This window comes from Scyliorhinus canicula, chromosome 20, assembly GCF_902713615.1.
Source record: "Scyliorhinus canicula chromosome 20, sScyCan1.1, whole genome shotgun sequence".
In the NCBI taxonomy this organism is placed as follows: Eukaryota; Metazoa; Chordata; class Chondrichthyes; order Carcharhiniformes; family Scyliorhinidae; genus Scyliorhinus; species Scyliorhinus canicula.
Window position 1 is genome coordinate 81924808 of NC_052165.1, and position 17295 is coordinate 81942102.

General features: G+C 50.3%; 1 protein-coding gene across 1 annotated transcript in view; it reads right to left on the reverse strand.

The window, feature by feature from the left end:
* Positions 1 to 6169: 6169 nt before the first annotated feature.
* The window catches only part of LOC119954971 (wee1-like protein kinase 2-A), a 42687-nt gene continuing 31561 nt past the window's right edge, over positions 6170 to 17295 (reverse strand). Inside the window, 4 exon segments of the mRNA XM_038780735.1 lie at positions 6170 to 7319; positions 8537 to 8682; positions 12055 to 12225; positions 16743 to 16828. Of these exon segments, the coding sequence (XP_038636663.1) occupies positions 7163 to 7319; positions 8537 to 8682; positions 12055 to 12225; positions 16743 to 16828 (560 nt within the window). The 3' untranslated portion in view covers positions 6170 to 7162.

Consider the following 17295-nt stretch of genomic DNA (forward strand, 5'->3'; position numbering starts at 1 on the left):
CTGGCAATAAACACAGAAATAACTGATGCATGTAGAAATGGTACAACAGTTATCACGGGGGATTTTAATCTACATATTGATTGGTTTAACCAGGTCGGTGAAGGCAGCCTTGAGGACGTGTTTATAGAATGTATCCGCGATAGTTTCAGAGAACAGTATGTAATGGAACCTACGAGGGAACAAGCGGTCCTAGATCTTGTCCTGTGTAATGAGACAGGATTGATTAAGGATCTCAGTTAGGGATCCTCTCGGAAGGAGCGATCACAATATGGTGGAATTTAACATACAGATGGAGGGTGAGAAGGTAAAATCAAACACTAGTGTTTTGTGCTTAAACAAAGGAGATTACAATGGGATGAGAGAAGAGGCTAAGGTAGACTGGGAGGAAAGACTTTATGGTGAAACAGTTGAGGAACAGTGGACAACCTTCAAAGTGATTTTTCCCACAGTGCTCAGCAAAGGTTTATACCAACAAAAAGGAAGGACGGTAGAAAGAGGGAAAATCGATCGTGGATATCCAAGGAAATAAGGGAGAGTATCAAATTGAAGGAAAAAGCATACAAAGTGGCAAAGATTAATGGAGGTGAGAGGACTGGGAAATATTTAGGGGGCAACAGAAAGCTACTAAAAAATCTATAAAGAAGAGTAAGATAGAGCGAGAGTAAACTTGCTCAGAATATAAAAACAGACAGTAAAAGTTTCTACAAATATATAAAACAAAAAAGAGTGGCTAAGGTAAATATTGGTCCTTTAGAAGATGAGAAGGGAGATTTAATAATGGGAGATGAGGAAATGGCTGAGGAACTGAACAGGTTTTTTGGATCGGTCTTCACAGTGGAAGACACAAATAACATGCCAGCGACTGATAGAAATGAGGCTATGACAGGTGAGGACCTTGAGATAATTGTTATCACTAAGGAGGTTGTGATGGGCAAGCTAATGGGGCTAAAGGTAGACAAGTCTCCTGGCCCTGATGGAATGCATCCCAGAGTACTAAGGGAGATGGCTAGGGAAATTCCAAATGCACGAGTGATAATTTACCAAAATTCACTAGACTTTGGGGTGGTCCCGGCGGATTGGAAATTAGCAAACGTGACACCACTGTTTAAAAAAGGAGATAAGCAGAAAACGGGTAGTTATAGGCCAGTGAGCTTAACTTCGGTAGTAGGGAAGATGCTGGAATCTATCATCAAGGAAGAAGTAGCGAGGCATCTGGATGGAAGTTGTCCCATTGGGAAGACGCAGCATGGGTTCATAAAGGGCAGGCCGTGCCTAATGAATTTAGTGGAATTTTTTGGGGGCATTACCAGAGCAGTAGATAACTGGGAGCCAATGGATGTATATCTGGATGTCCAGAAAGCCTTTGACAAGGTGCATCACAAAAGGTTGCTGCATAAGATAAAGATGCATGGCATTAAGGGTAAAGTAGTAGCATGGATAGAGGATTGGTTAATAAATAGAAAGTAAAGATTGGGGATTAAATGGGTGTTTGTCTGGTTGGCAATCAGTAGCTAGTGGTGTCCCTCAGGGATCAGTGTTGGGCCCACAATTGTTCACAATTCACATAGATGATTTGGAGTTGGGGACCAAGTGCAATGTGTCCAAGTTTGCAGACGACACCAAGATAAATGGTAAAGCAAAAGGTGCAGAGGATACTGGAAGTCTGCAGAGGGATTTGGATAGGTTAAGTGAATGGGCTAGGGTCTGGCAGATGGAATACAATGTTGACAAATGTGAGGTTATCCATTTTGGTAGGAATATCAGCAAAAGGGATCATTTTTTAAATGATAAAATATTAAAACATGCTGCTGTGCAGAGACACCTGGGTGTGGTCATGCACGAGTCGCAAAAAGTTGGTTTACAGGTGATTAAGGCAAATGGAATTTTGTCCTTCATTGCTCGAGGGATGGAGTTTAAGACTAGGGAGGTTATGCTGCAATTGTACAACGTGTTAGTGAGGCCACACCTGGAGTCTTGTGTTCAGTTTTGGTCTCCTTACCTGAGAAAGGATGTACTGGCACTAGAGAGTGTGCAGAGGAGATTCACTAGGTTAATCCCAGAGTTCAAGGAGAGGTTGAGTAGACTGGGACTGTACTCGTTGGAATTTAGAAGGATGAGGGGGGATCTTATAGAAACATATAAAATTATGAAGGGAATAGATAGGATAGATGCGGGCAGGTTGTTTCCACTGGCGGGTGAAAGCAGAACTTGGGGGCATAGCCTCAAAATAAGGGGAATTAGATTTAGGACTGAGTTTAGGAGGAACTTCTTCACCCAAAGGGTTGTGAATCTATGGAATTCCTTGCCCAGTGAAGCAGTTGAGGCTCCTTCATTAAATGTTTTTAAGATCAAGATAGATAGTTTTTTGAAGAATAAAGGGATTAAGGTTTATGGTGTTCGGGCTGGAAAGTGGAGCCGAGTCCACAAAAGATCAGCCATGATCTCATTGAATGGTGGAGCAGGCTCGAGGGGCCATATGGCTTACTCCTGCTCCTAGTTCTTATGGAAGACAGGTGTGCAAAATATGCAGGAGGACCAGCGAACCATGTCCACATGTTCTGGAAATGTCCGAAGCTTTGGCAATTTTGGCAGGGGTTTGCAGATGTCATGCCCACAGTGTTAAGAACAAGGGTAGCACTGAGTCCGAAGGTGGCGATTTTCAGGGTGTCAGAAGTCCCGGGAATCCAGGAGGAGAAAAAGGCCGACATTCTGGCCTTTGCTTCCCTGGTAGCCTGGAGACGGATACTATTAGCTTGGAGGGACTCAAAGCCCCCGAAGTCTTAGACCTGGCTATCGGACATGGCTAGCTTTCTCTGTTTGGAGAAAATCAAGTTCACCTTGAGATGGTCACTGATAGGGTTCGCCCTGAGGTGGCAATCGTTCATCAACTTCTTCACGGAAAATTAATCGTCAGCATAAGGAGGGTTAGTTTAGCTTAGTGCAGGGGGTTAATAAAGGTGGGACCTGTAAGGGAGGGAGATGGCTTTTGCACTATGTTTATAATTTCATGTACATTGTTTATTTGTTGTTGGTACAATACCAAAAAACACCTCAATAAAATGTTTATTAAAAAAATAAATAAATACAAAAATCGAAGACATTCAAAAGCAAATGATTGAAAGTTTGGTCAGTGTTTTTGACATCTTACTGTATGGAGGAATGCAAGAGTAGCGAGGGAATGAGGTTTAGGAGTGTAGCTGGCTGAAAGGCAGCCACTTGCTCTATTTATCTGGTTATAAATACAGCGGTCAATATGGTCGCCTTCCTTAATCCTAATTGTTTGCTCTAGAGTCGCCAGGTATCTTTCGATACCGCCACAAGGTTCAAACCCGAATACTGATTAAACCAATGCACCAGTTAGTTAGTTCAAAGTCAATACTATTTATTTACACACACAGTAATATCTACTCATGCACAAAATACAACAAACTAAACTATGTCTAACGCTAACGGCTATACTTAACTTAGAGTGCCCACTCAGTCTGGCCATTGTTCGGATCTGAGGCTGTTGGGTTCGAGGAGGTAACAGAACAACTAAGATCGTCCGTCTGATGGCGAGCGTTGACCTTGGACTTACTTGCTTCTGGTGCAGCTGGTGGACGGGTCTCCGCTTCGAGAGCTGAGTCCAAGAGAGCGATTCTCTCTCGGGGGGCTTATACCCGAAGGGGCTTCGCGTGCTTTTGGGCGCAATTAATTGGGTCGTATCTTGATCACACGTATTGTTCAGACCAATAAAGGGGTGGGTGCTGTGATGGCTGGGCGTGGCCTAGGTGGCCGTTGGCCTTGCTTTGTTTGTGTCTTTCTGGCGCCGGGATGTCGGCTATAGTATTGGTTACTTGAATGTCATTCCTTTGTTCCCGGAGATGGGCCATCAATATGCTAATTGCCTTACAGTTTCCATCTCGTCTGGGAGCTGTGGTTCCAATACGCATACAGGCTCTGTGCCTGCTTTCCTAACATTGTCCATATTTCCCTACAGTCATTGCGATCATCCATTTTGTATTTTGAAGTGGCCATCCCAGATGGCTACACCACTAATGGTGCAGTGAATAAAATCAGGAATGTTCAGGAGTCCAGAGCACAGCATCTGGGAGGGAGGGTTGGAGGAGATCCAAAATTGAATTTTCAATTCAAGGAGTTGCTTAACAAGTGTAGGTCAGCAAGCACAGGGGTGATAGCACCACAATCCCTTTGTGCAATTTAAAACTGGATGAAGTGGCAAATGAAATATAATGTGGAAAAGTGTGAGGTTATGCACTTTGGAAGGAGGAATCTAGGCATAGACTATTTGCTACATGGGGAAATGCTTCGGAAAGCAGAAGCACAAAAGGAATTTGGGAGTCCTTGTTCACAATTCTCTTAAGGTTAATGTGCAGGTTCAGTTGGCAGTTAAGGCAGCAAATGCAATGTTAGCATTCATGTCAAGAGGGCTAGAATACAAGACCAGCGATATACTTCTGAGGTTGTACAAGGTTCTGGTCGGACCCCATTTGGAGTATTGCGAGCAGTTTTGGGACCCATACCCAAGGTGGGATGTGTTGGCCTTGGAAAGGGTCCAGGGGAGGTTCACAAGAATAATCCCTGGCATGAACTCGTCATATGAGGAACGTTTGAAGACTCTGGGTCTGTACTCATTGGAGTTTAGAAGGATGAGGGGATCTTATTGAAACGTACAAGATACTGCGAGGCCTGGATAGAGTGGACACGGAGAGGATGTTTCCACGACGAACGAGGACACCATCTCAGATTAAAGGGACGATCCTTTAAAACAGATGAGGAATTTCTTCAGCCAGAGGGTGGTGAATCTGTGGAACTCTTTGCCGCAGAAGGCTGTGGAGGCCAAATCACTGAGTATCTTTAAGGCAGAGATAGATAGGTTCTTGATTAATAAAGGGATCAGGGGTTATGGGGAGAAGGCAGAAGAATGGGGGATGAGAAAACTATCAGCTACAATTGAATGGCAGAGCAGACTGGATGGGTCAAGTGGCCTAATTCTGCTCTTGTGTCTTGTGGTCTTATGAATTCCCTTCTTTACGATTTTGTCATTACAATCAACTTTTCCCAATTTTCTGGTCCTAAAGATCCAATAACAGTGTATTAGCTTTCAGTCATACCCAACTTGGAGCCAGGTCTCAAATGGGAACTACATCATACATTCAGCTGAAAAGGAGTTTGTTTTATTACCGATGTGCATTAGTTCATTGAATCTCCGTGGATCACCACCCTGCTCACATCTCCATTTGTCACTTTTTGACATTCTCACCCACCAACTACTTTTAAAAAAAGCTTTCCCCCCAAGAAAGCTTCAGATTAGAAGTGTCGGTTCCAAAAATTAGAAACTCTCCCTTTTGCACCATCTCTTCACAATTATGGTAGTTTTTTTTCTTCAAACAGGTCCAGAGTGTGGTACTGAGCATTTCTTCTCAGGAAATTCTGCCTATTTTAAAATCTAACTTCATGAAACCCCACATAGATCATAGAATTTACAGTGCAGAAGGAGGCCATTCGGCCCATCGAGTCTGCACCGGCTCTTGGAAAGAGCACCCTACCCAAGGTTAACACCTCCACCCTATCCCAATAACCCAGTAACCCCACCCAACACTAAGGGCAATTTTGGACCCTAAGGGCAATTTTATCATGGCCAATCCACCTAACCTGCACATCTTTGGACTGTGGGAGGAAACCGGAGCACCCGGAGGAAACCCACGCACACACGGGGAGGACGTGCAGACTCCACACAGACAGTGACCCAAGCTGGAATCGAACCTGGGACCCTGGAGCTGTGAAGCCATTGTGCTATCCACAATGCTACCGATGAACATGAAATCCAACCTCAAAATATCATCTGGAACCTACTTCTCCCATTCCCCAAACACTTGAGGCCTTCTGGGATCCTGGTTAAAAAATGTAAATTTGTTACTGGGAGTAATGGGGAAAATCCCAGTATTCAATAAAATGCAATAAAGTCAAAACTTGCATTTCTATCACAGTCAGAGCTGGCCGCCAGACTTGTTCCTGGGGCACTGACCCAACATTGGCTGCATGTCAGACAAATAGCAGCAGTTTTGAACAAGGTGCCTGGAGTCAATGCTCACTCATGCTACATGACACTAGCTGAACCACAAACTCTTCCAACTCAGATGTCAATGACAGAAGCACAAGGCAGGAAAACAAAAATTAAAACTTTAATTACAGTTGAATTCTCCACAGAACTCAATTATCCATTAAAATTAAATAAAAGTAGATAAAAGCAAGGCCATTTAGTCACCATTTATACAGTAATTGAGACATTTCCCTTTTAAATACATACCAGTGAATAAAAGATTCTGCTTCCCCCTGAATAATTGAGATCAGACTTGCTATCCATCTTGGTAAAAGGCTCACTCCCAACGCATTCAGGGGCTGGAACATCTCATAACCATAGCGAAGGACAGTAGGAAGTCTTACAACACCAGGTTAAAGTCCAACGTGTTTGTTTCAAACACTAGGTGAGGAAGGAGCAGTGCTCCCAAAGCTAGTGTTTGAAATAAATATGTTGGACTTTTAACATGGTGTTGTAAGACTTCTTACTGTGCTCACCCCAGTCCAACACTGGCATCTCCACATCATAACAAAGGAGTAAGCTTAGAATCAAACCCACTGAAGGAATAAGTCTGCTCTGACATCTTTAGCAAACACATACATACACACACAGACTAATTGCAAACACTTGATGCTTCAAGACCCCATCAAGAGTGTTCCTGGAGTCTAAAGACAGGTAGTATCACTGTTAACAGGAGGGATTTTTAAAACCATTCCAAGTATCTGTAACTATTTGATGGTCTATATCTAAAAGGAGAGTGCCAGCTCTTTTGAGTGATGAAAAATAAAGATTTAAAAACTCAACCATGTTGTAGAGAATAACGAATACTCTAGGCAAAAAAGCTGCCATTACACACTTGTGTACAGTTATCAAGAGAAGGGCCAAACATGATAGTGGAGGTGATCAAAATTTACATTTAAAAACTCCAGGTTTAACAAAACTAGTCAAACTTCCGGTTTACATACAAATATAAAGTCTTCATTCCACTGTAGGTAGATTGATTCAAGTAGAAGCTGTTGCCCTATTGAAGGCTGGCCAAGCTATCAATCATCACACTGTCAGTCTCCAATTGGATGGCCCTCAGTACCCAACGCAGTTGAAGCTCATCGACCGGCTGCTTCCACCTCCCACTAGCCTTTGGCTCCTCTTCTCTGGAAGGATTGGCTTCTTGACTGGATGCAGGGATTTAGGATCCGACTGTGTGAAGCCCTGAGAGAGTTTGGCCTTCATCAACTCCCTAAACATGTGGGAGAAGTGCAGAAGTTGAAGGGAGAAGCAATCCCCAAGTACCATATCGTGCAAGTCAAAATGGAGGCAAGAAAGAGTTCATTTGTCTCAAGTCAGTTCTTCTAAAATCACCCCGTACTATGTCAGTTGTTTGTTCCTCCACATCATTCAGAGGTTAGATATGGGGGAAGTGGGGTGGAGATGGTAGTTATATCACTGAACTAGTAATCCTGAGGTTCAGACTAATGCCCTGGGAACAGCTTAAAATCCCACCACAACAGCTGGTGGAATTTAAATTCCATTAATAAATCTGGAACATGGGATGTTGGAGGACCCAGGTGTTCAGGAGGAGGGAGAGGCAGATGTTCTGGTCTTTTCCTCCTTGGTAGCCCAGCGACGGATACTACTGGCTCGGAGGGAGCCTAGGCTTCCAAAGTCAGAGGCCTGGTTAACCGACATGGCAAGCTTTCTCAGCCTGGAAAAGATAAAGTTCGCCTGGAGAGGGTCGGTGTCAGGATTCACCCGGAGGTGGCAACCATTCATTAACTTCTTTGCAGAGAATTAATCATCAGCAGGGGGGGATATTAGGATCGTATAGAGTAGGGGGTTAAATAGGTGGGCCTTGGAGGGACAGATGTCAGTGGCTGTTTTTTTAAATTTTTTTTATTACTGTTCTTTGTACTTGTTATGCCAAAAATACCTCATTAAAAATGGTTTGTTAAAAAAAAAAAAATCTGGAATATAAAATTAGTCTCCATGATGGTGACTGAAATTGTCACCAAAGTCCATCATAATGTCCTTTAGAGAAGGAAATCTTCCACCCGTACCTGGTCTGGCCTACATGTGACTCCAGACCCACAGCAATGTGGTTGACTAACTGCTCCCTCTGAAATGGCCACACAAACCTGTCAGTTCAACTCCGGGTACTCACACCGAGGCAAAAAAAGGATTCTCTAGCTTTGGAGGTCATGTGCAAAGTACAGTCAGCTGGGTAACAGCACCAAGGAACATTGTAATAGCCCCGAGGACCACCAGCTCAAGTGGGTACTCGAGTCAATATGAAGGGCTGTTATTTCAAATACCACAATCAAACCAATCCCATCAAACTGGAGCTTGGAACAGTTATAATTAACTCAAAAAACCCACAACACTCTACAGATGTCGCCAGGCCGGCTGACATTTTCCAGATTTCTAGTTTTTAAAGTTAACCAGGTTTGTTCCCCATACCTTTCCAACATTGCTGTCCTGAAACGTTCCACGTTGAGCTCTTTCCGGAGCTGCGAGGCCAACTTCTTGGAATTCCTGCGAAGGACAGGATGTCTCGTCAGCCCAGCCGACGATGGTCTCTCGACAGGATCCGGGTGAACCATGAGCTGGAGCACAAGAACACAGCCATTGTAAACAGTGAGACGCGCCTGATGAGCTCAACTAATATTTCTATTCAAATAAAAAATGGTGCATTCCACAAAGTAGGAGACTCAGTAATGCAACTTATTGAATTGACAAGGTTAACTAGCAGTTAGAATTTCACAGCATTAAACACTGGATAATATCCATTGAAGACAGGTTCAGTCTTGTGTGCATTAAATAGCACAGGTAGGCTGTAAGCGACTCTTTGAGCTTGCTCTGCCCTCATTTCAGAGTACCAACGATCTCTTGGTGTCAGCTTCAATTATAGTTGAAGTTGAAACATCCACAATCGCTCGGAGGTAGAGAGTTCATAACTTCAAATGAGGCTTTTCCTGATCTTGGTTTCAGGATAAGTGTTTGGCCATTTGGGTCACTGATCCCCAGCCATGGCAACATTCTCCCAGCCTCTACCCTGTTAATTATATGTCTCCAAAGAATACTGGCCCATTTGACTCAATCACCTCATACCCTCCCCATCCCCCACCCCAAGCTCATCCCGGGAATTAATCTAGTGACCATCTACTGCGCCCACTCAATGGCAGATCTCTTCTTCCCAGGAGAAGGTCAAAGCTGTGCTCAAATGTGTGATTTCATCCAAGGCCTGTACAATTTCAGCAATATCCTAACCTCTTGCAAAAAAAGTCAACATCATTAGCCTTCCTAGTTGTTTAACTGTGCCTTACAGCTCCAGGGTCCAGGATTCAATTCAGGCTCGGGTGACTGTGTGGTGTTTGCACTTTCACCCCAGGTCTGTGTGGGTTTCCTCCCACAGTCCAAAGATGTGCAGGTTAGGTGGATTGGCCATGATAAATTGCCCCTTCGTGTCCAAAAGGTTAGGTGGGACTACTGGGTGAAGGCGCAGCTTTAGTAGGGTGCACTTTCCAAGAGCAGGTGCGACTCGATGGGCCGAATTACCTCCTTCTGCACTGTAAATTCTATGGTTCTATGAGAAATCAGAGCTCTGGCCCTCTAGCTGCTCAATCAACAACGGAACTGAAAGCAAACATCTTACAAAGCAAGGTACATTCCAGAGTGATCACCACCAATCAGCGTAGAGATTTATTATAGAATTTAACAGTGCAGGAGGCCATTCAGCCCATCGAGTCTGCACCAGCTCTTGGAAAGAGCACCCTACTTAAGCCCACACCTCCACCGCATCCCCAGAACCCAGCAACACCATCTAGCCCAAGGGCAATTTAGCATGGCCAATCCACCTAACCTGCACATCTTCATACTGATTTAGTTAAGGCCCAGGAATTTAAAGCAACTGGTTGGCTGCGCACCTCACTGGGATGGGGGTTCCTGACGTCAGACCAACTAGCATTTCAACTGAGGGTGTCCCTTTTTAAAAGTCAGGGAGTTCCAGGATTTGAGGGGAATTGGTGCTGGAGCTGTGGGGCACAAACAGGGTTGTGTTGGCCATAACAGGCAGGTAAACAGTTGTGGACAGTGCGGAAGGATGTTGCAGGTTACAGAGGGACATTGCAGAGCTGGGCTGACAGGTGGCAAATGGAGTTTAATGCAGAAAAGTGTGAGGTGATTCATTATGGAATGAATAACAGGAAGACAGAGTACTGGGCTAATGGTAAGATTCTTGGTAGTGTGGATGAGCAGCGAGATCTCGGTGTCCATGTCCATAGATCCCTGAAAGTTGCCACCCAGGTTGAGAGGGTTGTTAAGAAGGCGTATGGTGTGTTAGCTTTTATTGGTAGAGGAATTGAGTTTCGGAGCCATGAGGTCATGTTGCAGTTGCACAAAACTCTGGTGCGGCCGCATTTGGAGTATTGCGTGCAGTTCTGGTCGCCGCATTATAGGAAGGATGTGGAAGCATTGGAAAGGGTACAGAGGAGATTTACAAGAATGTTGCCTGGTATGGAGGGAAGATCATATGAGGAAAGGCTGAAGGACTTGAGGCTGTTTTCGTTAGAGAGAATGTGGTCAAGAGGGGGCTTAATTGAGGCATACAAGATGATAAGAGGATTATATAGGGTGGACATCGAGAGCCTTTTTCCTCGGATGGTGATGTCCAGCACGAGGGGACATAGCTTTAAATTGAGGGGAGATAGATATAGGACAGAGGTCAGAGGTAGGTCCTTTATTCAGAGAGTAGTAAGGGCGTGGAATGCCCTGCCTGCAACAGTAGTGGACTCGCCAACACTAAACGCATTCAAACGGTCATTGGATAGACATATGGACGATAAGGGAATAGTGTAGAGGGACTTTAGAGGGGTTTCACAGGACGGCGCAACATCGAGGGCCGAAGGGCCTGTACTGCACTGTAATGTTCTATGTTCTATGTTCTAAAACATTAAAACCCAGACCAGGCTTCCACAGCAGTGTCCTCCGATTCTCTTGTGCAAGTGATTTTACCATTAGCTCCAGCATCCTAACCGAACATTACTCAGCAGCCAAGGCGGAGATAAAAACAAACTTTTTTTCTCCCCTCAATACACAGAGTCTCAAGTGCTTCACAGTCATTGAAGGACTCAATTGATGTAGAAAAAAAAGCAACCAATCCACACTAACAGCTGTCAAATAGCAACGTGATGATAATCTGATTTTATGATGTCGATTGAAGGATAAACATTGGCCAGGACACGAGTGTAACTCCCTCGCTCCTCTTAGTGCCATGACATCTTCCACACAGGTCCAAGCAGACCGAGGGTCCTTGGTTTAGTTTCTTTACTGAAAGAAAATGGCACCTCCACGAGTGCAGCATTCCCTCAGTGCTGCACGGTGGAGTGTCAGCATTTTGTACTCTAACCCTGGAGTGGAAATTACAGATTTACAGAATTTATAGTGCAGAAGGAGGCCATTCTGCCCATCGAGTCTGAACCAGCTCTTGGAAAGAGCACCCTACCCAAGGTCAACACCTCCACGCTATCATCATAACTCAGTAACCCCACCCAACACCAAGGGCAATTTTGGACACAAAGGGCAATTTATCACGGCCAATCCACCTAACCCGCACATCTTTGGACTGTGGGAGGAAACCGGAGCACCCGGAGGAAACCCACGCAGACACGGGGAGGATGTGCAGACTCCGCACAGATAGCGACCCAAGCCAGAATCGAACCTGGGACCCTGGAGCTGTGAAGCGATTGTGCTATCCACAATGCTACCTTGCTGCCCTGGTGATGCAGAGGAGAGTGCACGAGTAGTTGAGTCATGGCAGACACCACAAATTCTTTGGTAGCAGAGGTAGAACTCATTCAGCATTGGGTTTAGATCTGGGCATGCTAACTAACGTACATGACCCGCCATGACGAGCCAACCCGGGGCCCACATTAAAATCCACCATCCTAAAAAAATCATAAATTGAATTATTCACTTACTTCCAACAGGTTGAAAAAGTCATCAGACAGCTGCTGAGGAATTGTGGGAAAGTTACCCTTCCTGATGTAATGCCAAGCTAAATCATTCTGAGGCAGTTCCTCTGCTCCTGCAGCCAGTGCCATAGTGAGACCCAGTGCAAAGATATCAGCTTTGGGCAAGTTGGAATAGTCCTGAGGGATCAGAATGCACTGGTCACATTCTTGCAAATAATGACTTTGTTCAGATAAAGGTCAAGGCGACAAGAATTGCAATAACCTCCAGATAAATTAGCTGTAAAACTTGCTGTTCTAGAAAGCACAGCAACATCTCAAGGAGACAATGGCCAGATCACCCTTTGCAAATATGGATGTTGGTTTGAGCCAGCCAGACGGGGAAGCCCTCCCTCAGCCCAGCCAGACGGGGCAGCCCTCCCTCAGCCCAGCCCAGCCCAACCCAACCCGGCGGGGCAGCCCTCCCCCCGGCCCAGCCCCGCCCGGCGGGGCAGCCCTCCCCCCGGCCCAGCCCCGCCCGGCGGGGCAGCCCTCCCCCCGGCCCAGCCCGGCCCGGGCCAGCCCTCCCCCAGCCCAGCCCTCCCCCAGCCCAGCCCAGCCCGGCCCGGGCCAGCCCTCCCTCAGACCAGCCCAGCCCGGCCCGGGGCAGCCCTCCCTCAGACCAGCCCAGCCCGGCCCGGGGCAGCCCTCCCTCAGCCCAGCCCAGGCCAGGCCAGGCGGGGCAGCCCTCCCTCAGCCCAGCCCAGGCCAGGCGGGGCAGCCCTCCCTCAGCCCAGCCCAGCCCAGCCCAGGCCAGGCGGGGCAGCCCTCCCTCAGCCCAGCCCAGCCCAGCCCAGGCGGGGCTGCCCTCCCTCAGCCCAGCCCAGCCCAGGCCAGGCGGGGCAGCCCTCCCTCAGCCCAGCCCAGCCCAGCCCAGGCCAGGCGGGGCAGCCCTCCCTCAGCCCAGCCCAGCCCAGCCCAGGCCAGGCGGGGCAGCCCTCCCTCAGCCCAGCCCAGCCCAGCCCAGGCCAGGCGGGGCAGCCCTCCCTCAGCCCAGCCCAGCCCAGCCCAGGCGGGGCAGCCCTCCCTCAGCCCAGCCCAGCCCAGCCCAGGCGGGGCAGCCCTCCCTCAGCCCAGCCCAGCCCAGGCCAGGCGGGGCAGCCCTCCCTCAGCCCAGCCCAGGCGGGGCAGCCCTCCCTCAGCCCAGCCCAGCCCAGGCCAGGCGGGGCAGCCCTCCCTCAGCCCAGCCCAGCCCAGGCCAGGCGGGGCAGCCCTCCCCCAGCCCAGCCCAGCCCAGGCCAGGCGGGGCAGCCCTCCCTCAGCCCAGCCCAGCCCAGGCCAGGCGGGGCAGCCCTCCCTCAGCCCAGCCCAGCCCAGGCCAGGCGGGGCAGCCCTCCCTCAGCCCAGCCCAGCCCAGGCCAGGCGGGGCAGCCCTCCCTCAGCCCAGCCCAGCCCAGGCCAGGCGGGGCAGCCCTCCCTCAGCCCAGCCCAGCCCAGGCCAGGCGGGGCAGCCCTCCCTCAGCCCAGCCCAGCCCAGGCCAGGCGGGGCAGCCCTCCCTCAGCCCAGCCCAGCCCAGGCCAGGCGGGGCAGCCCTCCCTCAGCCCAGCCCAGCCCAGGCCAGGCGGGGCAGCCCTCCCTCAGCCCAGCCCAGCCCAGGCCAGGCGGGGCAGCCCTCCCTCAGCCCAGCCCAGCCCAGGCCAGGCGGGGCAGCCCTCCCTCAGCCCAGCCCAGCCCAGGCCAGGCGGGGCAGCCCTCCCTCAGCCCAGCCCAGCCCAGGCCAGGCGGGGCAGCCCTCCCTCAGCCCAGCCCAGCCCAGGCCAGGCGGGGCAGCCCTCCCTCAGCCCAGCCCAGCCCGGCCCGGGGCAGCCCTCCCTCAGCCCAGCCCAGCCCGGCCCGGGGCAGCCCTCCCTCAGCCCAGCCCAGCCCAGGCGGGGCAGCCCTCCCTCAGCCCAGCCCAGCCCGGCCCGGGGCAGCCCTCCCTCAGCCCAGCCCAGCCCAGGCGGGGCAGCCCTCCCTCAGCCCAGCCCAGCCCAGGCGGGGCAGCCCTCCCTCAGCCCAGCCCAGCCCAGGCGGGGCAGCCCTCCCTCAGCCCAGCCCAGCCCAGGCGGGGCAGCCCTCCCTCAGCCCAGCCCAGCCCAGGCGGGGCAGCCCTCCCTCAGCCCAGCCCAGCCCAGGCGGGGCAGCCCTGCCTCAGCCCAGCCCAGCCCAGGCGGGGCAGCCCTCCCTCAGCCCAGCCCAGCCCAGGCGGGGCAGCCCTCCCTCAGCCCAGCCCAGCCCAGGCGGGGCAGCCCTCCCTCAGCCCAGCCCAGCCCAGGCGGGGCAGCCCTCCCTCAGCCCAGCCCAGGCGGGGCAGCCCTCCCTCAGCCCAGCCCAGCCCAGGCGGGGCAGCCCAGCCAGGCGGGGCAGCCCTCCCTCAGCCCAGCCCAGCCTGGCGGGGCAGCCATCCCTCAGCCCAGCCCAGCCCAGGCGGGGCAGCCCTCCCTCAGCCCAGCCCAGCCCGGCCCGGGGCAGCCCTCCCTCAGCCCAGCCCAGCCCAGGCGGGGCAGCCCTCCCTCAGCCCAGCCCAGCCCAGGCGGGGCAGCCCTCCCTCAGCCCAGCCCAGCCCAGGCGGGGCAGCCCTCCCTCAGCCCAGCCCAGCCCAGGCGGGGCAGCCCTGCCTCAGCCCAGCCCAGCCCAGGCGGGGCAGCCCTGCCTCAGCCCAGCCCAGCCCAGGCGGGGCAGCCCTCCCTCAGCCCAGCCCAGCCCAGGCGGGGCAGCCCTCCCTCAGCCCAGCCCAGGCGGGGCAGCCCTCCCTCAGCCCAGCCCAGGCGGGGCAGCCCTCCCTCAGCCCAGCCCAGGCGGGGCAGCCCTCCCTCAGCCCAGCCCAGCCCAGGCGGGGCAGCCCAGCCAGGCGGGGCAGCCCTCCCTCAGCCCAGCCCAGCCTGGCGGGGCAGCCCTCCCTCAGCCCAGCACCGAGTGATAGAGCCTGCATTTTCTCTCCAAATTTCCAGTTTTGGGATTCAGACACCAGGAAGCAAGACCAAGTCGAGCAAAACAGACTTCACATTTTAAATTAATATTTGCTTATTTGAAACTTGTTCCTCTGGAAATGCTGATCTGTGCTATCGTTTTGTTTCTAAATAAATGTCCAGTCAGGATATACCCTTCAATTATTGGGAGGATTGTGTAATTTAAACAACTTCTTCAAACAACCACATAAGATAAACCAAATTCCCTTATTATTATTGGTTAGAACATAGAACATGGGGGCGATTCTCCGCTCCGCGGGCCAAGTGTCTGTGCCGTCGTGAACGTCGCCACATTTCACAACAGCGCAAACAGGGCCCGGGCAAGACCTATTCTGGCCCCCATAGGGCCAGACCCCTTCGTTGCCACCCCCCCCCCCCCCCCCCCCCAGCGTTCCCAGTTCCCATCGGCAGCGACCAGGAGTGGACGGCACCGGCAGGACCCTGTCATGTCGGAGCGGCCGCTCGGCCCATCTGGGCCGGAGAATCGCCACTTGCAGCGATTCTCCGAGCAGCCTGGTGAGATTCGTGCGACGCTGGTTTCAGCAGGGTGGGAAAATCACGTGGACTGCGAGAGGAAACCGGAGGAAACCCACACAGACACGGGGGAGAACATGCAAACTCCACACAGACAGTGACCCAGCAGGGAATCGAACCTGGGACCCTGGCGCTGTGAAGCCACAGTGCTAATCACTTGTGCTACCATGTTGTATGATGAATAATGGACATTAGCAGAATGGGAGATGATAGAGGTTATGAAAACAGCAACCACTGTCACATTTAATCACTTCACAGGGATTTAGACTTGGTTTTGTAAAGACTGGTAATAATGCACTCAAATTCTAGGTTCTGAAATAGTTTATGGTAGAGGCAAAATAAATTGATTGCAAGCTGGTTAATACCAACATTCACCAATTTTCCTTGTAAGAAGTCTCACAATACCAGGTTAAAGTCCGACATGTTTGTTTCAAACACTAGCTTTCGGAGCACTGCTCCTTCCTCAGGTGAATCAATTTTCCTTGGGCAGCACCTTCCAAACCGACAAGTGCTACCATCTAGAAGAAGTCTTACAACATCAGGTTAAAGTCCAACAGGTTTGTCTGGAATTACTCTTTCGGAGCGCAGCTGTTGGACTTTAACCTGGTGTTGTAAGACTTCTTACTGTGCCTACCCCAGTCCAACGTCGGCATCTCCACATCATGGCTACCATCTAGAAGGACGAGGTTAGCAGACACGTGGGAACGCTAACACCTAGACGTTTTCCCTACTTGGAAACAGATCATCGGGTCAAAATCCTGGAGCTCCCTCCCCAACAGCACTGGTTAAAGACAGCAGCTCAGGATGGGAAATAAATGTTGCCCTAGCCAGTTGTACCTACATCCCATTAAATGGATACAAAGACCATCTAAAACCAATTCTAATCAGGAACTGTTTAAACAAGTTTTAAGTTATTTGACCCAAGATCTTCTGTGCACAAGAATATTTTTGGAATGTTATACCGAGCAGCACAAGACAAGGGATTGATCCTGGGGATCCCTCTGTCTGTGAAGGCCAGGCACACTCAGCCATGACATTCCAGAAAATGCCAACAACAGGAACAGGGAAAGGTCCCCACCTGGAGAGGGAGCTTCACATTTCTCAACACCAGCTCATTCTACACCCCAGTGAGGGGAGGCTGCACTTTGCCCTAATTTTCCAACAGACGGACTTACTTCCTGCAAGACCTCATTCGCCAAGAAGCGGCTGTCCCCCTCCTCCACTTGTGGATTGCAGATGGAGGTCACATGGCCAAGGTCACCTGGCAGGCAGAGACATTTCAGTGAGCACAAGGTCATTGGCTAGATCAAAAATCAAAGCTACTTTATACAACCTCCTGCTGAGTAACAAGTGAGATCAAGATGGAGTGTATTAGCATCCAAACTATTGGCCAACCAAGGTGTGCAATTACAATGGGGAAGAGGCAGGACATAAAGGAAAACTAAAGACAGCAGGATTTCAACTTTTAGAAAGTCTCATCTCAAAGCAAGGTTCCTGCCATAAATTCCTCTTCACAGGGAGACCACAACCCAAGATTCCCTTGCCCACTTAACTGGTTCCAAGGGCAGATATTCAGCTAAACAGGTCACAAGAAACATAGAAAATAGGAAGTAGACCATTCGTCCCTTCGAGCCTGCTTTGCCATTCATTACCATGGCTGATCACCCAACTCAGTAACTGGTGCCCGCTTTCCCCCCCCCTCCCTATCCTAAATCCCCTTTGCCCCAA